General features: G+C 39.7%; 1 protein-coding gene across 4 annotated transcripts in view; it reads right to left on the reverse strand.

The window, feature by feature from the left end:
* LOC6645365 (IQ motif and SEC7 domain-containing protein 3) overlaps window positions 1-25793 on the reverse strand; it is a 46407-nt gene continuing 20614 nt past the window's right edge. Inside the window, exons 1-6 of one of the 4 annotated variants that reach the window (XM_023177532.2) lie at window positions 24582-24848; window positions 4879-5463; window positions 3474-3979; window positions 2116-3410; window positions 1206-2043; window positions 1-1130 (exon numbers count right to left, since the gene is read on the reverse strand). In XM_023177532.2, coding sequence (XP_023033300.1) covers window positions 673-1130; window positions 1206-2043; window positions 2116-3410; window positions 3474-3979; window positions 4879-5463; window positions 24582-24649 — 3750 coding nt within the window. In that variant the 5' untranslated portion in view covers window positions 24650-24848 and the 3' untranslated portion in view covers window positions 1-672. Of the gene's footprint in view, window positions 1131-1205; window positions 2044-2115; window positions 3411-3473; window positions 3980-4878; window positions 5464-5615; window positions 5890-8954; window positions 9492-24581; window positions 24849-25793 lie in introns of those variants that run through there. The other 3 variants (XM_023177531.2, XM_047011937.1, XM_023177530.2) reach the window with 3 other exon arrangements.

The raw sequence follows: 25793 nt of genomic DNA on the forward strand, positions 1-25793 counted from the left end.
TAAAAAATATATATTTATAATGTACACGATGCGCACGCCTCTTTGATGAAAGTGCGTGTTAGTGCTTTGAGAACTAGATTCTCAGAAATCGCTTAAAGTTTTAGTATTAGATAATAAAAAAAAAAAAAAGAAACTAGGCGGAAAAATCGAAGATGCCTTTTGTAAATTGGTGTTGAAAGTTTTTGGAGCAAGTTAATAATTAAGTTCAATTAGTATATTGAATACATATATATGTATATAGTGGTTATCATAGATCGTAGCGGGTATATATATGTGTATGTATATTTATATGTTTATGCTTGATATATGTACAATTAGTTTTGAAAACTTACTTAAGTGTTTAAATAGTTGTGGGGTAGGGGTAAGTGGTGGGTGTAAAAAAAAAGAACATTATTTAATGCTGAGTTTTATTTACATTAATATTAGCAGAGAACGAAGGAACATTTAAGAATTTACTAGATAAGCTGCTGCTGGGTATTAGATGTTTTGAAAAAATGGCGTTCGGTTCGTTTCGATTCGTATTGATACTGATATATCTCTTCATGTTCTATATAAATGAGTAAATATATATATATACATAAATATATATATATATAGATTTAGTAATTTATCGCTTTGCTGAAGAACTGAAATGTACAAAAGTTGAGACTGTGCTGCTCTCTGCCCGTAGACTTAGACTTCCGTCGAACGTGAGTTATCATCGGAGCGTGATGCCTTCCTCTCGCGTCCTGGTATGCGTCCTGTGACCACAGCTCCAGCCTGAGCCTGAGCTTGAGCCTGAGCCTGGGCTTGGGCCTGGGCTTGTGCTTGCGCCTGCGCCTGCATTTGGGCCTGCTGTTGAAGCATTTGCTGTTGCTGCAACATATATGTCGCCTGCGATTGTTGCACAAAATTTGCATGGGTATATGCCTGCATTCCGGGCGCTGCATACACATTACTTGGCCCGGCAATGCCCGCCGATTGGGGCATATTGTAACGAATTTTTGCGGCCGCTGCGGCATTCGCTGCAGCTGCTATGGCCGCGGCATTTTCACGCGATGCACTTGAGGTTGTTGTGGATTGAAAAGAGATGCTCATGCCACTGTCCAAGGATCCGACACTGCCACGTCGCTGTGGCTTCTCGTTGCCAACTAAACAAAGAGAAAAGAGATTGCAATTAGAATTGTGCTTAGTTTTTTCATTTTCATTCATCAATTAAAACTTACATTGCTCATGCATGTCCAACAAACTGTTGCTTAGCGCACTGCGTTTCAGCTGCTGTGTGGAATCGGCCGAATTGGCGGCCTGCTCACCGGCAGCTTGAGATCCCGGTGGATAGGGACAAGGACACACTTCAACATCGGCCACACCGCTGTCACGATTTTCGGCATTGCCGGTGGCACGATTACGTGCCGATTTCTGTCGCTCCAGCTCGGCCTCAATGCGCAGGGATTCCATTTCGTCCATTTCGCTTATGGACTCCTTTAGATCCTCGGCAAACTTACAGCGATCATGCTCGTTGCGGGCATTGAAAGTGATTAGAATTTTGCCATCGACCTTTTGTGACAATTGAATACAAAACGGGTAATTGGGCATATCCAGTAGAGTTACTATAGTGCCACATAGTGGGAAACTATTACGGAAGGTGTACGTCACAGAGGTTTTCTTTTTGCTAAAGATTTTGGTGATAACCAATAGATCATTGAATAGAAACACCTCGCGCTGATGGACGCCAGGGCGTTCCTTCTTATTGACATCGGGTATTTCATAGAGGCGACAATAGCAGACCAAACGACGATGCGGCAAGGCCAAATTTGGTTTTTTACCCACAATGGTGGCCTGGACCTTCATCACCTGTGTGACATGATCACTGCCCGGCTTGAATTCATCGGATTTGACACGCTCATAGATGCCAGACAGCATATCCTTATCAATGTCATGACAATCGTCAATTCCCCGCAAATTCTTTATAAAGTCCTCAACGCGCATGCGTCGCTCTGGCTTCAGATTGGGCGTATGCAGATCCGTGTTCAGCATAATGATGGCAAAAGCCAGCACAAAGATCTAAACAAAAATGAAGAGAAATTTCGATTAATCTATAAGCTTTTGTATGATAATATTTAATCGCTCGCTTACCGTATCGGATGATCTCAAACGACCAACAATATCTGCATTGCACTCGCAATAACGTTGCGAGAATATCTCCATAAGTCGTTCAATTTTCTGAGCCTCTCCTGGCATACGGAAATAAGCCTGAAACTTGCGCAAAGCCACATCCACTTGTCGGCCAGACAAGTCCAATTCCATGGCAAAACAACTAAGGACAGCCATGTTGAATTGATTCTGCAGATTGCCCAAGTACTCGCCAATCATCTGACGCGACAAGCCCTTGCGGGTGATCAAGAATCTTGCCACTCCCTGGGGTGTATTCTCGAGGAAGCCTCGTCTAATCAAATATGTGATGCCCTTCTCTGGCTTCTTATTGAACAGATTGAGGCCCACACGATACTGACGTTTGCGTATGGTCTCGGACATCTTGTAATTCTGGGCCACCCCGGCGGCGGCAGCGGCGGCCTGAAGTTGCTGCTGTTCGTGCTGTTGCTGCTCGTGCTGCTCGTACTGAGCGGCGCTGGTGTGCGAGGATATTGCATGATCATCCGCCGGCGGTATACCGCCCACAGCTGTGGCAGCTGCCACAGCAGCCTGCATCTGGGCAGCAGCGGCATACTGACCGGCGACAACGCCAGCGGCGCTAACGACAATGCCACCACCACCAGCTCCACCAGTCGAATCGGCTGAGTGTGTCGAGAACTGCTGCGAACTATTGAGAGCTGTGCCACGTTTCCAGGTGTGCGGCGAATTGCTGCGATCCGATCCCAGATCTGAGTTGATTCGCTCCGCTGAGGTTACACTTGAGTCCGAACCGGAGCTCTGTACCGAGGTTAAGCTGCCATTCTCGGCTGTCTTGCAGAGTCCATTGGTCCTTAGCAGGGATGGCGGCGGCGGTGTCTGTCGTTGCAAGAGAAGCAATTGACTCTGCTGCTGGGCCGTTATGGATGAGGTACGTTTGGGTACCTCTGGTGGCACCTTCTTGCCACTGCCACTGCCGCTGCCACTGCTGCCGCAGCTCGGTGTTGGCGTTGTGCTGCCACCCTTGGGTCGCATATAGATCTGAGCGGCCGAATAATATGGGGTATGTGGCGAATGGCCACTCGTATTCACCCAAGAGGCATTCAGTGAGGTGTCCGCCGAACTGGCATAGCTCAGATCATGCGGTGATCCATGATAGCTTGTGTAATAGGCAGCTGCTGTGGGCATGGCCTGTGCATTATAATAATGCGGCTCAGCCGCATGCAATAAATTGACATGAGGATGGGAGGCAATGCTCGAAACTGAAGCTGTGGATCCCGAAATGGATACGGGTGAGGCTCCTAAAAAAAAAAAATAACAACCAGTTAAACTTGAGTTCAATAATTCGAATTGTCATTACTTACCCGATTGACTACGTGGTATGGGACTGCAATCCAATGGGCGACGTTCTCGCATGGATAGCGATCGGGTTGGTGGTGTCCTTGATAATCCTGGTGAGGCGGCACCAGCTGGTCCAGCCATTATGGTGACACGTGGCTGTTGTCCCTGTCCCTGACCTGTTGCCTGCTGCTGTTGTTGTTGTTGTTGTTGTTGTTGTTGTTGTTGTTGCTGCTGCTGCTGCTGCTGCTCCAACTGAGATTCTGTTGCACTGCCATATGCCGATGATAACGATGCATTCGCCGATGCATTCTCCTCCGCCAGACCCATACTCGAGGCCGTTATCACCATGCGACGACTTAGACGCTTCTCCGCTTTAGCCATGGCCGTAATGGATGCAAATTTCTTAACCATCATATAATGACGAAATGCTCTTTGTATGGTAACCGCTGCGTTACGGGCTCGCACTCCGCCGTACTTGCGCTCCAGCAACTCGATCTGTTTCTCCAGCAGATCTTGCGAGAGTTCGTAGCTGTAAAATATATATGTATATATATATATTCACACCGTTGATGACAAATTTGCAATTTATGAAAATTAAAATGAAAAACTGCGCCACAGCGTGACGTTGCTAGACAAAATTTGCACATAACTGCCGTCCCAATTGAATGAGAACCCCCCGAAACCATCCGAAAAAAGAGCAAACCTATTCGTCCGACCACTCGTACCATTCGTTTGTTGTTTTTTCCCTTACCCAAAAGATAAGATAAGATGACGACGACGACAACGACGACGATCGTATATCTCTTCAAATACAATTCCTCCTCGTTGTCGTTGGTCGTCTGTTTCTCCCCTTGAGGGCAGGCTATCGACCTGATTAAAATTGTTTCTTCTACACCCACAGGGCATAGGGGAGAGGAGAGGAGGTAAGGAGAGACATCGTCTCTAGCCAACATTATTGTTATTAAAATTCTGATAATTTCTAATTATAATTTGCGCATTTCAATCAGTTATGGGGCGCAAAACACAAAAGAGTAATATGAATACCATAAAAACAGGTAGTAAGAGAAAAAGACTTGTTAACTTGCTGACCGATTAAATGCACACGCACGCTCCTACCTCCCTCCCTCACTCCCTCCCTCTCTTCCTCTCTTCCTCTACCGATTCTGTCTAACCTTGCTTGCATTTTACTTTTATATATATTAGTGTAGAGTAAATGAATTCTGACATCAGATGATGTCGACTGCAGTCATTTGTTATCAAATATTTACTGCTATCTTGCGTCAAGCTTTTAATCTTAGATATCACCCTCAAAAAAAAAAAAAAACTTATCCATTTGATATGCATATACATATATATAAATGTTCTGCCTTTTTTTTTGCGCCGGGTTAAAGTCCAAAAGCAAATTTAAATTAAAAAAAAAAAACTTACGCTGATTGAGCTCGCGTGCGTTTGAGTACATCTCCGCCATTCCGTATGGAGTTCTTTTTGTGGACATTCTGTTGCAGTTGCTGCTGATGATAATGTTGCTGCTGCTGTTGATGATGTTGTTGTTGCTGCTGTTGCATGAGAACTGCTGCTGCTGCTGATGATGATCCAATGCCAACGCCACTGCCAGCAATAACCACAGCACCGCCATGATGATGATGATGACCATGACCATGGAGCATATGTTGATGATGGGCATAGTGGCCACCAGCTTGTGACGGTGTTGCCGTCGCCGCTGCTGCTGATGCTGTCACCTGCATATACGTCTGATGCAAGTGTTGTTGCTGCTGTTGCTGATGGCACGTGGGATACTGCTGGATCTGATAGATCATCTGTGGATGCTGTTGTGCAGGATAGTTAATGGCGGCCCCGGCATTATGGGCACCGGGTGCATAATGATTCTGCAAATAGACATAACCGCCGCCAACACTCCCACTATCGGTGGATGTGTTCGAACCACCCGGTGGTGGCGCTCCGGCTAAATCATACTGAGTGGATCCACTGCGTTCGATGCTCTTTTGGGGAAAACTGCAAAGACAGAGAGAGAGAGAGAGATGAAGAAGAAAGTTTAATAAAGGATTAACAAATTGTTAGAGAGAAAACCACTATGAATTCTATTTTAAAGGGAGGAGAACTTTCATTTTCTAGGTCACAACTTATTTTGTTTTTTTGTTTCCTACCTTTCGCCAATTATAAAACCCGATATGCAAATTATCATCTTGATATTTTTTGTTTGGTTTTTCGTTTTGAACACAACAGAAATTTATGCGGTTTCTTGGACCGTTTGTTTTGATTTAATCTAAAGAAGTTCACACATCACAGCAGGGGTAGCAGGAGAAAATTGGGAGTGGAGTTGACAAGAATCACGGAGACAAGATCATGGAGTATGTTAATTAATTAGTTAATCATTAATTAAACAGTTCGACCGCGAGCACGCTCTTCTTTTGATTTGTTTGTGTGTTTTTGTTATTTTTAATAATATTCAAATTGTATTTCGGTCAGACCGACAGAGGAAGCACTTAAACAACACAAAAAAAAAATTAAAACAAATAACTACTAGCTAAACGGAAGAAGAGGAGATTGTGAGAAATCGAGATTACGATGATGGGCACGTCCAAGCCATGCGACAGTCGTGTTTGAACTAACCGAGCCAATGTGCTCGGCAAGGTTGAGTGGTGGATGGATCGCTGGATGGATGGTTTAGTACGTAGGAAGCCCACGGCGCAAGCGCGTCGGCGTTGAGAAACGTGTTTCGCATGGATGAGTGAGTGAGTGAGGTGCAGTGTGTGTGTGTGCGTGTGTATTGCTGCCTACACACGAAACCCACACACAGGCAAACACGCACACGGGGGATACATAAAATGCATCTGTTTTGTTTAGCCCTCGTCGGGTTACCCAAAAAAGAACAATTATGCTACCCTTAAGAGAGACAAAAAAAAAATGTGAGGGAATTGAATGTAAAAGGATCCATTATAGGATAGGTAAGCGAGAGACCTAAAGACATACAGGAAAAAGAGAGATGAGATGAGTGGAGTAAGTAACATATGGCAAATGGAAAGTGAAGGAAATAATGATTAGCCAACGATGACAAACATAGACAGGATGAAGCCAAACAACAACAATTTCTCCATATAGACTAAAGTGTGAAATTTTGAAAAATAAATCTTTCTTCTTCCTGCGTATGAAAAAATTCTCAAAACCGATTCGAGATTTCATCATATTCAAAAAGTTCGAGAAATGAAAATCAAAAAATTAATTACAAGTAGATCAAATATTGCTTTCTCTCTCTCTCTCTCTCTTGCAGCCATCTCTTTGGCATTTTCAATCAAAATTAATCAATTTCCTTTACAGATTTACAGCTATAGCATATCAAATCGATTTGAGTAACATTTCTTAACATTTCATAATGCATTACCTATGCATTTGGAATATCGTTCGTATCATAGGGCAACATTTTTGAGCTCAGCGGGTTGCTTTTGCTCGACTCGACTCAACAAAACACCTAAAAACCGAATCGACAGCTGCAATTTGCACCTTAGCCAAGAAGACCCCAGAACCGACCAGACCCGAACCGACCCGGCCAGACCAGTCCACAGCAGCAGCGAGCAAACAAAACAGGATCAACAGGATTGTGATGAAAAGGATAACCAGACAAGAGCATAAGGATACAATACAATAAGGATTTTTTGCTAGCATCCTTGGCTCTGGCATGATTATTTCTGATGTTTTCTTTTTTCCCTTTTTCCATCCATCTTTTCCTTTTTCTGTGTGTTTTTTTTTTGCCAGTTGCACCTGGTGTTCTTTTATGTATCTCCCCGTAAGGACAACACAACGACGGCAGGTAGTTGCCACTAGTTGCCTCTCTCTCTCTCTCGCTCTCTGTTGGCATCAACTTGTCTGATTTTAAGTGCCTTCAAAAAAAGAAAGAGTCCTGCTTTCAATTTGAATCGGAGGAAAAACATCTGCCACACGTCGGCCCTAATTGTTTGCCGTTGCACATGTGTATAGACATGGACAGCTGTTTCCATTATCTCTCTCTCTTGCTCTCTCTCAACCTCTCTGCAAGTCGCATTATCGTAAGTATCTTGTATCGTTTCTTGTATCTTTGCCCTGTCCGACGCGTTTACTGGTCGCTGACACATAAACGTCACATGATTTGCTTTCGGCTTTCGGCTCGCGAGCCAAAAGTTTCCTCAGTCCACTTCCTCCTGCTTGGTATGCAACAAGTGTGCCTCCAGATCCGTCTCCGTCTCCAACTCTCCAGGCTGGCTGGCTGACTGACTGACTGACTGACTGGCGGGTTGCGTGACCCTATGTGGCCGCCTTTTAAATGCAATGCACTCGTAATTATTATTGATTTTATATTAGTTTTGTGTTTAAAGAACTTATGGCTACGCTTCGTATGACCGAAGAAGTGTGCCACCAGCCACACACTCACGCTCACACACACATACACACAAAATAGGCATAACGAGTGGGTTTCAGGCCATGCATTTTATATACGACATCCTTCCGCAATGGTTACTTTTTCGGTCATTTTCAAGTTTCACCTTTTGAAGTAACCAATTTCCATCCATTGACAAAAAAACCAAACAAACACCACCAATAAAAAATAATTGAAACCATTGAACAATAATGTTGATTGTATATTTTAAATTTCAAATCGAATGTGTCATAGTCTTATAAAGCAAACAATATTAAGATTCCCTTTTAGATTGCCAAACTTTTCGTTTCGTTTAAAGATCCTCTCAAATCACGATCTTCGAGTTACTTTGAAAAATCCCAAATCTCGTCAGTGGGAGTTCATTCGGGTATGAAATATCCCTTAGTTCCTAGTCCAAAAAGGATATTTTACCTTTTAAATTGCTACAATGTTGATATTCAACCGATATCACCCTTAACATCCACACCTTGATCCGCCACTGGGCTGAGTGAAAAGAGAGTCAATAATTTTTTGAGAGACCTTCTCGACTCTCCTTCTCGGATTTGTACATGGTGTAAACCCTTACTAGAAATAAATTTATTTCGTTTACACGTTTAAATTGATTGAATGATTTAGAAACTCCCTGGAAGTATGCAATGTTTTCTCATACACCCCATGAGTATGCAACAAAAAAAAACACACACACTAAATGATGCTTCACAACAGCTACCATATATTTAGGTTCCACAACTGTGTAGAATTCATGTAGATAAGCCATTGAGACGGTCGGGTTATTAAAAAATAAAGATAATCCCACTTCTCGCACAAGTGGCAAATGGGGCAACAAAGACCAGTGGAACGCTTAGGTATGCCCAAGAATAGCCCACTAAATCGTAAATACCTCCACGCACACCACACACTCATAACGAGCCCCATAAAGATAAGCGAAGAAGAAAACGCGGGGCCATGTACTACTAAGTGACTGCGATAAGCGGTGTCCATTATGGCGAAGCCCGCCAGCCGCCCGCGCCGCCCCAAACCCCCCACCCATGTGCCAAGTGGCTGACTAACAAAGTTGACTTGGCTTGTGGCTTACCTGACAGCCGTCACATGATGTGATGTGTGAGTCTGTGTCTCCTTGTGTCGTGTGGAGAGACTCACTACGGTCACGTGTCGTGTGGCAGTCCTTACCACACGACGCACACGACTTCGCCCATCGCCGACAACAACAACAATGGGCGGAGGCTTTTTATCGGTGTCGCTGCAATACTGCAGAAAGGATTCACTTTCCTGAGGCGGAGGCACAGGCACAGGATGCCTACGCGACTTGACGTGATGATTGTCACACTTGGACATATTGAATTACGACTCCTCGTTGATGGTTGATTGTTGTTGCTCCTTGCATTCGATTAGATTTGTTTATTCACACTTTTCATTTACATAGATAGTTGCAATTGATGATAGATTAACTTCTGGGCGGTTACTTTCGCCTTCACTTTCGTTTGGGGGCCGCCTTACAATGCCCCCTTTTTATTTTCTCTCTTTCTTTCTCTGTCTGACTTATTTTTTTTTTTTTGCAGAGTTTTGTTCGTGTTTTGGCTGTTCGATGGGTTTTTTCTCTCTCTTCTTCTTTTGTTACTTTCGTTTATTCATTTGCAAATTGATTTGTTATTGTTGTTGATTTGTTGTTGTTTGTTGTCTTTATATATACATATATATTGTATGGATATATATATGTGTATATGTTTTATTAATTTATTGTCTTTGCTTTCGTTTTAATTTATTTGTGTTTTTTTCTGTTTCTTGTTGTGTACTTTTAAATTTCTTTGCCATTTTATCTTTGGTTTAGTTTTGGTATTTTTCGTACCTACTACGCGGCGTTCCGTTGCTATTTACATTTTGCTGTCGTTTCTACGATAAGAATTGGAATTTTATGGAATTTGCGATAATAAGAATTTGTCCCAATAATTTCCGGCTTAAGAAGAATATACACACAAACACACACAAAAGTCACACACACACACACACACACACACAGAGGCAAAAACAATAATATCTATGCGAAGCAAATCGCGTATACGCCCCCCGGTTCAACTCTAAATGAGAAACGGTCAAAGTTCTCTTTCATCAACATCATAACGAATGCCCTTCAAATGCGGTTAAAGTAATAATAGGAAATCACCTAAACATCAAAGCGCAACGAATTATAGACACCCTTATATATATACATATCTGACCGATATTCAACTTTAAAATACCATTAACGATGGACTTCATACATATATGGCAAAAATATGATAAGAAAACAAAAGTCTCAGACTGTGATAATAGATAAAGATGAAAATAAAATGTATTTATCATTTATACATACATATATAACACCCTATGGCAGAAAATAAGCTAAAACCGAGATGTCTAGACCAAGGTATCAAAGTGCAAAAAGCTTTTATATAAAAAGTCAACTTTTCACCTAGAAACGACACAAGCCGGAGCTGTGGATCCGTTCAGAATACATTTAACAAATTTATTGATGAAAACTTGATATGAATTTTCGTGTTTTTGTATCTAGTTGATATAGGAGGCCAACAATAAATTGCGGATTCACAGGAGACAAAATGAATAAAATTCCCTAGGCCAAAAACAATAATTTACCTCCAAAAAACAGCTAAAGTTGAGATATACAAAACCGATTTTTCTCCGCTTCTCTACCCTTTAAAGTCGTGGAATTGTTTTCTGTTTATCCAAAAATACACAGAGTACGAATAGTTCTAATTTAATTATTGCTAATGAATCTACATTTGTATGCATATGTTAAATTGGTCATTACTTGATGCATAAAGTTGAGAGAACCTGTACAACTCTCCAAAAACAGTATAAAACTGTTTGAGACATTGGATGCCAAACCAGTAACAAATATGTATTCTAGATGCGTCTAGAAGAATATGTACATATATAATAATATTGTATTTATAACGGAAACGAATAACAAAACAACATTTAATAAACTTGCCAGAAAAATGATTACATAATAAATGCTGCGAATTTAACACTTTCGATTCTTCTTCTATATAAATGGCTTTTTAACTTTCATTCATTTGATCTAATCATTTTGTTTTGGAAACCACAAATAATCAATTATAACTAGACATATCTTTTCTTGGGGGGTGGAGAGGGGGGTGCGACTGTTCTAGGCTGAAGAATACACTCATATTACTACTATAACCCATTATTTTTTTGTAGGACAATTGTGACACTTGCGAAAATTATTTCATATGCACACACTCACACTCACACACACACACATGTATAAGCACACACTGTGAGAGATGTTGGCAATCGCATTCAATCAGCTTTTTGGGTCAGCGATTGCTGATCGCAAGTAAAAGTCGCAAGTTGTCAATTGCAAACTAGAAATGAAAATAACAACAAGAAAAACAACAAGCAACAACAATAACAGACAACAAGTCAAGAAAGAGAGACTGCAAAATAAACAATAAATATTTAAATTGAATATGTCAGACACGCACACAAACACACACACACACACACACACACCAAGCACATTGAAGACTTTGGCGCCCAGTGCCAAGAAGTACCTTCAAAAAACGTGCCAGACACACAGGTGTTGGTGGATGAAGGTGGAGGTGGGATTTAATCCACTCCAGACTTGGCAAACGTGCTCTGAGAAAGTGTGTTTGGCATCAGGCCCATGCCCAGGCACAGTCCCAGGCTCAGTGTGTGTGTGTGTGTGTGTGTGTGTGGAGGGGAAAACGGGGGTGATCTCTATCTTTCTGTCGCATTGACTGACCTGATCCACTTTGCACACAAGCAACAAAAACCAACCAAAAACCGTCTATCCATAAATCATATGAAAATTTATGTGCGAAATGCGTGAGAATTTCATATAAAAACAATGAAATCACATATATAATACATACATACATACATACATATATGTATACTCATCGTACGTACGTACAATCAGAGTTTAGTTTTGTCTCGTAAGGTAAAAAATCAAAATAGAAAGGGAAATATAGCATGACAAGATCAAGATCGCCATCCAAAATAATATATACAATGTATATATATGTTTTATGGAAATGCGTCTATATACATATGTATATGTAGATATGTACATTTATATGTATTATATATAGATGTTAATTTCGCTACCCCCACACTTTCTTTCCATAAATCTCTTTTTGCTCATAAAGTTCAAGGACCTTTTTCGTTGTCATCGTTGTCGTTGTCTCGAGTGGAGCTTAAGAGAGCTTGAAAACGATCGCTTTTTGTTGGCAGGGTGGAATATGTATATATATCTACATACAACTTTGACTCTGACTCTCGATATATGTATAAATGTGACAACACTTGCCAACTGTTTCGTCATACATCTGTACATATGGTTCTAAAGAAACAAAAAACGAACAGTCAGTCAAGTGAGAAGATGATGATGGTGAAAAACAAAATAAAGACAAAAACAAAAACGCTGTTTAAACAAACGATTTTGAGCCTCACAATGATAATCTCACGAATTGCTTTGAGCCCCAGTAGTGAGTAGTGTATCCACATAGCCTTGGAACAAGTCATGGAATTATTGGCCAAAACAAGTCGCCTACAATCGCTTCAGGGGAGTTGTCCATGTTCTGTCTCTCTGCGTCTCACTCTCTATCTTTCTCGTTCTCTCTCTCTCTATCAATGAACTGGCTTAGAATGCTGCCCAAAAACCCACTCACAAATCACATAAAAACGCTAAAAGCGGAATATTTAGCAACTATTAGTGGTTGTTCTTGTTGTTGTTGTTGTTGTTGTTGCTATGACTGTGGCTAGAATTGTTTCAACTTGTTTTTTTTTTCTTCTTTCCATTTAGCCAAGGAAACTTGTGTTTGTAATTGCAATTTTGTTGAACAAGTTTTTTGTTTTCATTGTTGTTTTCGAAGAAATATTGTCATACACTCTAATCAAAAGAAAATGTCAAGGTAGCCAATATAGGCTATGCTCTTACAGTCCTTTTTAATAGGCTCTAGGACTGTGAAATGGAGAGCATAAGCTCCTTTAAGTATGCAATAGGCTGGAAGTGTTTAATACTTGCAAAAAGTATATAACTTTTAGTATGCCTTCCAACTTCAAAATTGTGTATAAGCAATGCTTGATTTTAGAGTTTTCAAAACTTCTTTATACATATGTTTTAAAAATCGAATTTCTGGCCGGCTAATTGCGTACTTTTGGGAGCAAATTTCCTTCATTTCCCCCGCCTATGCTTAATATCGTTTTTCTCAGCTTTGTCTCTTTTGTTTTTTAAGGATAAAGTGATTTGAGTGTTTCTGATTGAAACTGGGGATAAAATGTATAACATAAAAAGCTATTAATATCGTTATTTAGTAGAGATACTTTATTGCTATATATATGCCGATCCAGCCAATTTCAATATTTTATTTCTCTAGGGCAATAAATAAACAGTTTAAATGCTAATTTTTTTCCCATTAGCTTTTCAAAAGACAAGGAGCAATCGACTTGGTATCGCATGCTGATCAAGAATGTATATACTTTGTGGGGTCTGTAAATTCTTCTTCTTATCTGTGTCATCAAATCTGTTCTATTTTATTATACCCTTCGAAAGGGTATAAGCAACTAATAATACAGGCATTTATATAATTATTCACGTTCTCTTTAAGTTAAAGCAAAAAAAAAAAAAACGCTGGATCACATGACCTTCGATGATTAACGATCAATTAGCGACCTTAATTGCAACCCTAATACATATGTAAATGATTTTCTTTTCTCTTAATGAAATACTATAAGGTTTATAATAAGGGTAATGAGGTCTTTCTTCACTATGAATCAAAGGTTCACTATTCGGTTTTGCTGTGTATTTTTGGTTGGTTTTTTTTTCAGCATATGTTTTTTTGTTTTGCATTATTCTGTGGATATCGACGTTGGGTTAATTTCGTTTTTAGTTAAGCTCAAAAGCTCTATCAAGAAGTGTTGTTGCTGCTGCTGCTGCGCTGCAGTTGCATCCGCTCGATTGCACGTACATACATATCTATCTATCTACTAGGAACAGGTAGCAAGCAGCTAATGTTTCAGATAGATAGAGTTGTCTTTGTTTTACAGGTGTTTCGCCAGCAACAGCAGCAGCAGCACGAGGAGCAGCAGCAGCAACAACAATCAGTTCCAAAGTTGTTTTGTTGCTTGTTATTGTATAATTATTTAATTTACAATTATTTGTTGTATACACTCTCTCACACATACACACACTGATAGAGCGAAAGAGCAAGAGATAGTCAGCCAGCTTATAGCTTGGCTTGCAGCTGGAGCCCCTTTGGTTGTTGGTAACCCGTGCTTGATGTTTTTTTTTTTTTATTCACTTTCGTGTCATTAGTAACGGCGCACGTAACAACAACAACAACAACAACAAAAACAAAGTACTGCTTTTCCCTCTCTCTTTCCTTCACTCTTTTGATTTATCTGTCTTTTTCTTTCGCTCCCAAGCGTTGCAGGAGCACAATGTTCGGACAACTGAGCGGAAGAGGAAGTGGCAACACAATATGCAACAAAAGTTAACGTTAACAGCCAACGTCAGCGACTGCGACGACGCAGCGTAATTGGGTGGCAAACGGTTACACAAGCTAAAGCCAAACCAAGCAGCGCAGCAGCAGCAGCAGCAGAAGCACTGAGCAAAAGCAAAAGAGTCAGAGAGCGCGCGCGCTGCGCTGTCGCAGTTCAAATTTAAAGCGCTGTGCAGCTTTTTGGTTTTCTGTTTGTAACTTTTTTTGTATGCAAGGGAGAGAGAGAGAGCCAAAACTGTAAATAATTTTAGGCTTATGAATGAAATCGAACGAATCACCAGCTTTCCAAGCTCTGTTTACCTTCTTCTCAATCAGCTGATAAAAAAGAGAGACCGAGAAAATAAAATCTCATTTCAGGACACAAGGCGTTGCAGTTGGAGAAAAGCGGAAAGGCAAATGATGAAACGAATGCAAATGACTTCTGATGATTCATTCTGGTCAAGTTTATTGGCAAATTAAAAGGTTCTGGCTACTTGCATCGGACATGCAGCTAGTAGGAAAGAACTGAAGCTGGCTGCTGTAGGTCTGTCCTCTTGACGAACTTTACTTTACTTGGCGCAACTTTAATTATAAAATAACAGAAATTTCTAGTAGACTCCACACTTGGTGAAAGAGGGAGAGTGTGAGAGAGACAGACATAAAACTTGGGACGCTTCGAATGTTTGCCGAAACGTAACGGGGCAGTGGCCGTGGCTCCCGCTCCCGCTGCCGCTGTCGACGCCTACCGCTGCTGCTGCTGTTGCTGTTACTACTGCTACAACTGATATTGTTGTTGTTGTTGTTGTTGATGGTGGTGGTGGTGGTGGCACTATTGTTTTTGTGTGGAGAAAGGCGATTTTCTCTTTAATTATATTTTATTTTTTACATAAAAAAATCAAAAAAAAAAAATTGTATATTATGCTTGTGTTTTGTTTTTTTGTCTTTTTCACGGTTTCCGTTTTGTTTTATTCAATGTCTTTTGTCGACAAGGGGAAAAGATGGGGCAGTAGGGGAGGGGGGATTGAACTGACGGCCACAACAACGATGTCAAATTAATAAACCGGCCCTCTGCCTGGGACATAACAACAATAATAACACACATATCAAAAAAAAAAAAAAAGAAATAAATAAAATAAGTGACGAAAATAAGCTGTGCGTGTTGCGTATTTTGCAATGGTTTTTTATGATTTTCGTATCTTTGGGTTTTTCCTTTTAGTTGAAGGAGCGAGGGGGGAAAACTCACACACACACACAGGCACACAAAATCGCACTCGTGAATGTTTGCAAATCAATTTGCATTGAATTTTGTATTAAATTTCCAAATATTATTCATAAAACTGAAACAGACTGCATGTTGCTGAGCTATAAAATAACAACAACAACACAACAACAAAACAAAAAATAATAAATAAATAACAATTAAATAACGCACACACCACACGAATATCGGCAATGAAAACGAATCAATCGATCGACAACGACTTCGACGACGACGACGAACAGCAAAAAGCAGCGCGCTAAACTCTGACTACAAAGCGACAGACGGTGTCGACGGCGACGGCGGCGGCGGCAGCGGCACAAGCGACGAGATCGAGCGTTTCCCGTGTGCTGCCTCGATGAAACTTTGAGAGAGACTGAATATATTGTTGGTACCCCAACTTGTTGGAGAGGCAATGTTGGTGGTGGCAGCGATAGCTCCCGTTAGTGGTAGTGTGTGCGTGTGTGTGTGTGTGTGTGTGTGTACGACGACTACAGGTTGTGTGTCTGTATGTATGCGTGTTGCCAATTGGTTAGTGTATATGTGTCAGTTATTGTTTTTGCCACTGCCACTTACAACTTGGCTGAGAGCTGCTTCTGTTCTGTTTCAATTTGATCTAGTGCAAACAACAAAAAAAGCCCAAATAAAAACAAAAGAAGAAGAGGAAGAAGAAGGAGAACAAAAAAACAAAAACAGTTTATAAGTGAAATTTACTAAGAAACACACCTGTACCTACACACACACACACAAATTCACATTCATATGCATTATATGTTCATATTTATGACTGTATGTGTATTTATTGGTGGGGTAATGGAGAGGACTGAATCTAATTGAGATTATATAATAAATTGAATGCAGGTGAAGACTTGGATAGATAGATAAAGCATTAATCATGATAGCTTTGGGCCATATTATTATTAATAATAATAATAATGAGAAAACGAAAAATAAAAGCTCAAACACACTCACATACACAAAATGCACTTTGCTTGATCTTAAATGTTTTTTTATTTTTTTTTTTTTTGTTTTTGGCTGATCTGAGCTTTTACTGTTTGCTTCTCAATCATCTCATTGCGCTCTCAACAACAAATTGTTGAGACTTTTATTTTTTTTCCACAGTCAAATTGGGTAATTGCAAAAACCCGAAAAATACATAAATCTACAAACAGTCGTAAAAAGGTGTAAATTTGTATGCAAACGACACAAGTACCCATACACACACGCACACACACGCACCCGTACACATATAGAAAGGTACCTACACAGTTATCTGTATGTGTGTTTAAATGAGCAAGACTCTCGCTCTGAGCTTAGCCAAAAACAGCTGAGTCTCAAGCCAACAACAATAACAGCTTCTGCAGCTACTTCCACTGCAGTTGAGAGAGTCAGTGTGTGGGAGAGCAAGAGCAAGAGAGAGAGACTAAAGCCAGCAACAATAAAATAAATATAAAACCAGAGAAATGAATATTACCCATGACTATGACACATTTTTACATCCTTACAGCGAACATTATCGTACTTAAGGGACAGCTGCAGCTGTTAATAATGTATACCCCGTTTTTGGAAAGGGTATTTTGAAAAATATATGCTCGTGCTTGTACTCGAACAATAAGCTGCGCTTACGTTACGCTCAGGTGACTCACGAACGACAACAAGCAGACGAATTTGAGCAAACGAACGACTGCCCCTCCTTTCCTCAGCTACCCTCAATCACCCTGATCCATGACTGCTGCCAAAGAGAGCAAATGGGAAGTAAAGGGCAGACGGAGGGGCAGTGGCAGGGGCGGGGCTTCAGCTTCTCCATATGTGCATGTGCCGTACATTATGGCTGGCAGTTTGGGTAGTTAGTCGCTTGCGGTGGGCTACTAACAAAATGGGCAACGTAATGCCTCACTGGCTACGACTCTAACTCTCAGATGGTAACGACAATGGCAAAGGGGAGGGGGGAGACTACTGGAGACTGAGCCAAGCGTTAAGCTTGATGACTGTATTGCTGCTGCATATGTATATATGTATATACATACAAACATATGCATGTATATGTGTGTGTGAACACGCCGTGTTTCACAGACAACAAACCATTTATATCCGGACCTGAGGCCTGTTTTGAGTTTTCATTGAAACCTGCTGTTGCTGTTGCTGTCGCATTCACTGTCATCGTTAAAACCAAAGTCATGAAAAAACATTAAAAACTAAAATAAAAAACTTTTGCCCACTGTCCCCCGCCCTCACACACACACACAGACACACACGCGCAAAGAGAACTCTCCAAGCTTTGAAAATATTAACGCATTAGGCACAAGGTACACAAACCCATTTGCTATACTATAACAAGTAAAAGCCAGTGAGTCTCACACAGTTACTTACTATACCCCACCTCACTTCAGCTCAGCTCACCTCACCTCATCTCATCTCACTCACTCACTGACTGAATGACTGTGAGCTGTTGTTATGAAACAATAAACAACATATACATAGAGTCAGCGATGATGACAACCTAAATCAACATAATAACTCCACTCCGCACCGCTCTTTACGAGGGTAGTCCGATTATATGTAGTAGAGATGGAATACGTCTTGAAGGTTCTTCTTCCATTGGCCATAAAACTAATTTAGCAATACCACAATACCAAAAACGTAACATACTTTATATCATTTTGGTCAAGTCACGAAGCCAACATTTAAGTAATATGTTTAACTTGTTTCATTCAATGTGTCGTTTTTTTTTTATAGGTTTCTCATCGAATATGGGGATCTGATTTTAAAAAAGGTTTAATTGTTAACCAACTTGTGCTTCGTGCCTTATTGTTTCACTCTCTTTTCATCACTCTCTTTCGTTAGAGAAATACTTTAGCGGCTGCCCTCTTTGATTGTATATTTCATTAGTAAACACATCGCGAAAGCTTTGTCATATGTTGTAGTTACTAACTAAGCGATTACCTCCGCTCGCTGACTGACTTGACCTTAAGCGCTTTGAACCCAATTTGTAAATACAAGCAGCCCTGATGCGAGGGTCTTAAAAGACCTTCAATCCGCCCCGAAAAAAAGAAAAACAAAACGAAAAATAAGCAAACGATTGCGAGAGCTTAACCGCATGTCTCCGTTTCTCCCACTCTGCCATTGAGCACCTTCAACTTGCGTGTCTGGCGGGGCCATTGGATTGTGTGCATTCGGTCATGGCTGCGACTTTGTGCTATTGGGCCCGAAACCGCCCTCCCTCCTCCCCCCTACTAGTCATTAGAAAGTGAACAGCGAATACTAGATAGCGATAGAGAGAGAGAGAGAGGGAGACAATGCTTTAGAGCTGGGCTAATGAAGCATGGCCCACCAGACGACAAGACGTCGTCGTCAACGACGAACCATCATCGAAACGGATCAGTCAACCAAACAGATTCACTCTCTTTTATCATTAAGTTGGTTGGTTCCTCTTTTCGTCCCCCCTTACTATCCTCCACCCATGTTTCTTTCAATTAAATGTATAACACCAACAGTGAAGATGAGCAGCTGATGGCTGACGACGACGACGACGATGACGACGACGATGATGATGACGAGCCACATGAGCAGCAGCATCTCCGACTTCAGACCACCAGACAAAATGAAAATGTTGAAAGAAACAAAATTATGTTAGTGGGAAATTTTTCGTGGTTTCACGAAGTACACGAACCGCTGCTGCTGCTGCTGCTGCCACCATCAACTTCACTTTCACTTGCACTTCACTTGCTCATTTGTGGTTATGTTTGGCCATGAATGAATGCTCCTCCACAACTATTCGGTGCTGGTGCTGGGCTGGCTGCCCACTGGCTAAAGTTATTTCTTTACTACCACTACTGCCGCCGCCGCCGCCGCCGTCAATGTGGCGCCTTCATCAATCACAAGATCATGGCAGGGGTGTTTGGGAGAACGGGCGAACGGGTGATAGCCGGCGGGCGGCATCGCTTGCTGCTCATGTGGCACAATGGGAAAGTTCGCCCACAAGGGTTCTGCTGCGCTCGTTAGGCTCCAAATCACGTCCACTCTCCACCCTCCACCTCCATATCCACTCCCAACCCACCGCAATTCTTCGACAAGTGTATCATTAGCCGCTTGTCTGTTTTCTCATTGATTTTCGTTTGAAATTTTTTCATTGGAAAATTCATGTTTACAAGCGATTAGCAGCTTATTATTTATGTATGTATGTATCTATCTATGTACCCTACTACATTTCATGCAATTGAATTTCTCAACGATTTGTACTTTTTATGATCAGCTGAGTTAAAGTGCTGAGAAATAGCCGATGGCCCCATCATGATTAACATGAATAGAACAGGGCCGGAATACAGGGCCGAGAGAAAATTTCAAAATCCATCTTACCCCACATGATCTGGACACAAAATTTATCCTCAAACTGTCAATTAAAAACTATATAGAGGTACTAATATGGATAAGAATGATATATATATAAACACACATTTAATATAAAAATCAAGTAATTCAAAAAATGTTAGAAAATAATTAAGACTTTTCTAGTTTTCAAATTATTTTAATGAAATTTGATTTAAGAAACTCTTTAGAAAAAACTATTGATTGCTTGTAATAAAAACGCCCCCTTTACTAGATCTTAGTCCGCTCCTGCATATGGCGAAAGACAAATCTACACAAATTTTTACATAATTCCATGCAAAATAAATGGTCATAATTATGCGAAAATTACACAAAATTTTAGCTATTTTTGGCAAAGTTTCTTTTAGAGACAATTTCAACACACAAAAGCTAATGAACTTGAACTGACTTTTGTGGCAACTATGAACAAACAAATATATACACATATTCCAGATTAAATTAAGAGTTTTGATTTGAGTTGTTTTTGTTTTTGTTATTGTTATTGTTATTGTATTATTAGTTCAATTGCCAAATGGCAACAGAGAACAGTGATTAATTCTATAGAAATTGCATTGCCATAATGCATTTCGTCAGGTATTCAATTCAATGCAAATTACCAAACGAACCGACAAACAGACAGACGGAACAACAACAACAACAACAAAAATAACAATGGAAACGCGTTTTACCTGTGCTGCGTTTACAATTGCTGCTACTAAATTGGGCAACAAAACAAAAAATACGAACTATCTGAAATTAGTTCTTACTTTGCATATCCATTCATTGTATCTAGGTATCTGTGCAGCACAACAAAAAAAAAACCAAACTCAAAATACTTGCTACTCTATGTATATATCTACATAGAAGCGAGAGCAACTGGCTTTAAGAAATTTGGCACATAACTAGGACGACAACAACAACAACAACAACAACAATAATAACAGAAACTGCTACAAGAACTGGTAAACTGGTGTGCCAACCAACCAACAAACAACCGGCAACCGGCAGCGGCGGCCCCCCCAATCCCCACATCCCGTCCCTTCCTTCTACAAGTAAATACATGACGTCAGCAAACCAACTTCCCCAACTGGTTTCTTCACTTTAATTTAGATGCTTTCCATGTGTGGGGCTGGATGTTCATCGGGTTTTAATTTTGTTGTATTTTTTGGCTGCATCTCCCCATCTTCTGAAAATTTATTTACACATTTGCGTAGGCCTACAAACCCAGAAGCCTACAAAAGCCAAGACCAAAGCCAACGATCCGAGAGATCCAGTCCACAAAAAACGGGAAGTAAGTAAGCAAAATAAACGTTCAAGCCCGATTTCATTTCGAGTATATCATCTCACCCTCCTTCTCTTTCTCTCTCTCTCTCTCTTTCTCTACACCTCACTCTTTCTATCTGTCTTGAAGCACTACTAGAGTTAGTCGTCGTCGTCTGGCATTCAATTAGCATCAGGTTTGCCTGCTTGCCAACCAAAAACAAAATTCGTAACTAATCAATGTCACATTGGGTCACGTGGCGCTATAATAAAAGTTAGAGTTGAAACTCATTAATAAGCCACGATTTTCTACCTGCAGAGTCATTGTCTAATATAGTCAGATGAATAAAATGGCTAAAAGATACCTTTTCAATTGTAATTCAATCGATAAGTCTGAAAAATTCATGACCTACTTGATCCCGTCTCTTGTTATCTTATACGTATTCAAACTCCAAATGGAAAAAAAACGGAAATAATATAGGAAATTTCAGTTCTTTTGTTCAAAATACCAAATTTCTCATTGGTTTTTGGCTTTAACTACCAATAGATGCAACAGAAAATCGCTAAGGAATATGGAACTACGTTAGAAGCTAAAGAGTAAAAGGGATGTAAGATGTATTATCGTGCAGTTTTGTGATTTTTAACAATACACAAGACATTCGTTTTAATCCTCAACTTGTGGAGACTGTGTAGAATTTAAGAAGTTCTAATTAAATGTAGCAAATGTAGTCTACATATAGTTTTTGTAAATAAAAGAACAACAATATCATCTAGAATAGTCAAAATACATATGTACATATATGATTACAGACAATTTTGGTTACATCGAAAAAAAGATAAAGAATTAAAGATAAAAAGCTAACTGACAACACGGAAGACAACGGAGGGTTAAAACAACAACATTTATCTAGATTTTGCGTTTAAATTTGAAGAACTACTTTATTTGCTATTGTTGCTACTTATCATAGTAACAACAGAACACTGTGATAATATCAAAAGTTTAAAATATATATTAGCAGTTATGTATGTACAGAGAATCACGTGTTTATCACTGGAATTCAATGCGCGTGCCTTCGTTGATGTCGTGGGAGTATCTTTTATCCCAGTTAATGTACAAATAGTCATAGTATGTACTACATATGTATGTACATATGTACATACATACATAGTTTGAATAGCTGCTACTAGCTTATTTGGTAAATGGCAAAGTTCAAGGTTTTTTGTGTGGCTGCACAAAATCTCTCAGATGGCTACTTACACATACAGAGACACATATACATACATACGTAGGCGGAAAGCTAGATCTAGAGTTTTCCACATTCTGTTTTGTTTTTTTTTTTTTTCTCTAGTCGAATTGATGTGAATTGAAAAATTTTCTTCTAACATTTTGGGTGCAGCACCAGCATACAATTTTCTTAGAACTTTCGTGGGCGTGTTTTCCAAAGATTTTATTTTTTGTTTTTGGGCGATTTGAAGAGGCGCCAATTCGGAACGGAAGTGCCTCATGAAGTAATGAATCGTCTATAATGCCTTTTATGTGCTAGTATGGGGCAATATGTATATACAATAAACCATATTTTCAGTTTAACTTCAAGCACAAAGAAATATGCATAAACATGCAATTTTCAATCGGGCAATGAAATTTCAAATAAAATCACTGTCCAAAGTTGAAATCAATTGAAGTAATTTCAAGTAATTAAATATAAAAAGCCTTGAAATATTTCCATCTAGACACAAGACAAATATAAGTCTAATGAAAATGCATGACTTATTAATTATTATGCATTTATTATCATTAGTTAAAGACTAAAAGAGCGCGACTGAATTTTAAATATAACAGCTTATTCTCAATAAGGATACAAAATTTACGAAAAATACTTAGAAAATTATTAAAGACCCCACAAAAATGTTCGCAGCTGAATGAAAATATTGTTTTCCTCTCTAATTAATGAAGACGTTTAGCCAATTTTCCTTCTACAAAAAGTTTAACCAATTACAAAATATATGTATATACCACAACGTGGCCCTTTGATTAATCCATATCAACAAATATAAGAAATAGATAACAATAACAAGAAATACATTTCACTCGAATGCATTCAAATTCATTTAGTTCCACATTTTCTACAGCCCTCTTTTAAGATCCACATTCTATCTACATATCGTGTATAGTAGAAATTATGCTGCATACTTTTTGGCTTTGTTTGTGACCACATTGCATACTTTTTTCGAATAAGATTATGTAAAATTTATGAAACGTTTGCAAGGGCGTAGCGATTGGATTCCCCAGAGAGATAGAGAGGGAAAGAGAGATGGTATTATATACTTGCTGTGGCCCTTTTGAATATGTATATCCTGACTACGCCCTTGAATATTATGTGCACATTGTTTAAAAACAAATTGAAAACTCTCTGTTGATGCAAAAGAGATATGAAAAATGAACTGTGGTGCGGGTATGGAGCAAACACACACACACACACAGGGCCACTGCGTGGGCGTAAAAAGGCGGCTTATAACCTTTTGTTTTTGTTGTTGTTGTTGCTGTTGTTGGTATCACAAGCTGGCTTTGAATATGAACGGGATTTGGTTATGTGATTTCCTCACATCGTGTGTGGGCTAACTAAAGGCAGGAGTTAAACGTTCATTTGTTAAATCGATAGGTCGACTTTGAGATGCCCTTTTAGACCGGCACTTCAAGTCAGGAACTAATGACAAACTTTAGCCAAAAATTTTACCCTAAACTGTATTTCTTTAATCAATTTCGAAGTAAACAAAAGTGAGCATTGTTCAATTTAAACTATTTGCATATACCTTTGCAATTCCAATGGATTACAGGGTATTTAAATCGTGGGCAGCAGCTATTTAAAGTGCACTTTATTGATCGCTAAGGATGAGTGAGTGAGGGGATATAAAAAATGGGCGAAATAACGAAACGAAAAAAGAAGACTTATAGAAGGATGTTATTGATTTTGTGCTCTTTTTTTTCATTTTTCTCCTTACTCTCTCTTTCTCTCTCCTTCTCGCAGCAGCAGCATCATTCAAAAGCATAGCAATTGCGTCATAAATGCCCTCCAGCTTCATCTAACCGAAAAACGAACCTTGAACTCTTCACATTAGCGACGAGTGGGTGCTAATGGTCGCTCTCCAGCGCAAAAAAAAAAAACACCAAGAAAATAACACAACAACAACCAAAAAGAAGTCATACAACAGCAAGGATAATTGGAAATAGTTAAGGGGTTTGTTTGAGGGGGCGGTAAGGGTAAGCAGGACTATGTGGGAAATGGAAACTTACCAGTAGATTTCATTAGAGGTAATCATATTGGTGGTCTTGTAGTACTGAGCGGCCGTATAGCTGCTCATTCTGCTTCAATAGAAACGTTGTGCTTTTGTTCTGGTTCTGGATATAGGATATCCTGCTTTCTCTATCCCTTTTCCTAATTCCTCTTCCTCCTGCACTATCCTCCTCTTCAATTATGTATACGGGTAAATAGTTAGTTAAGGCAATGTCCAATGAAACGGAATCGTTGACTATGTTGCTGGTTGGTTGGTTGGTTGGTTGGTTGGTTAGTTAGTTAGTTTGTTTGTTTGCTTGGTTAGTTGGTAGCAGTTTTTCTTTTCTTTTGTGTGTTTGGAACTAGGTTCTAGTTTTATACATTTCTTCTTTATTTTTTGTTGTTTTTGTTTGGACGGTTTACAACACTTTGGCACCAAATTGATTGGGTGAGGGTGGTGGCGGTGGCGATGTTGGTGGTGGTGGTGGTGGTGATGGTCGGACGTGATGAAAAATCAATAGACACAACAACAACAAAAAAAACAAAAAAAAAATTCACTTTGAAGCTATTAAACGGCGAGCCGAAAAAATTTATTTATGTTTTTTTCTTCTTCTTTTCTTTTAATAATTTGCGCGCTCTCTCTCTATATATATAATATATAGTTATAATCGTTCATATATGCGTAAGCGTGTGCGTGTGTGTGTGTATATATATACATATATGTATGTATGTATATGGAAGGGAAAAAAATCTTGCACATATGTGTATTATTAAGAGCAGGCTAGCATCAGCAGAGTAGGAGTATGAGGCTGGGGAGGGCGACGACGATGTCGCCGGGGGTGGTGACGACGACAGCGACGAAGAAGGCAGACAAACGCATACATACACAGGCGGCCGCAACGAGGCGAGGGGGGCCAAACAAACAAAAAAAAAAACACCAAAAACAACCAATAAAAAAAATTAACAAAAGGATTTTCAGATGCTAAAAGCAGTAACACTGAGACACCGAAATACCGACACGAATTTAACTTCGATTCACATATATGTACATAAGTATATATGTATGTATATATCTATATCACGTATAAAATTTCCGTAATCTATTGCTCTCAAAATTCTTGTTTAATTTCAGTTTTTTTCCTTCTTTTAGGGTAACTATATGAACTATATCTATATATGTATATATAATAGATACTTTTATATGTATATGTCTAGGAGTGTTCGGAATGCTT

Source organism: Drosophila willistoni, assembly GCF_018902025.1.
Source record: "Drosophila willistoni isolate 14030-0811.24 chromosome XR unlocalized genomic scaffold, UCI_dwil_1.1 Seg143, whole genome shotgun sequence".
In the NCBI taxonomy this organism is placed as follows: domain Eukaryota; kingdom Metazoa; phylum Arthropoda; class Insecta; order Diptera; family Drosophilidae; genus Drosophila; species Drosophila willistoni.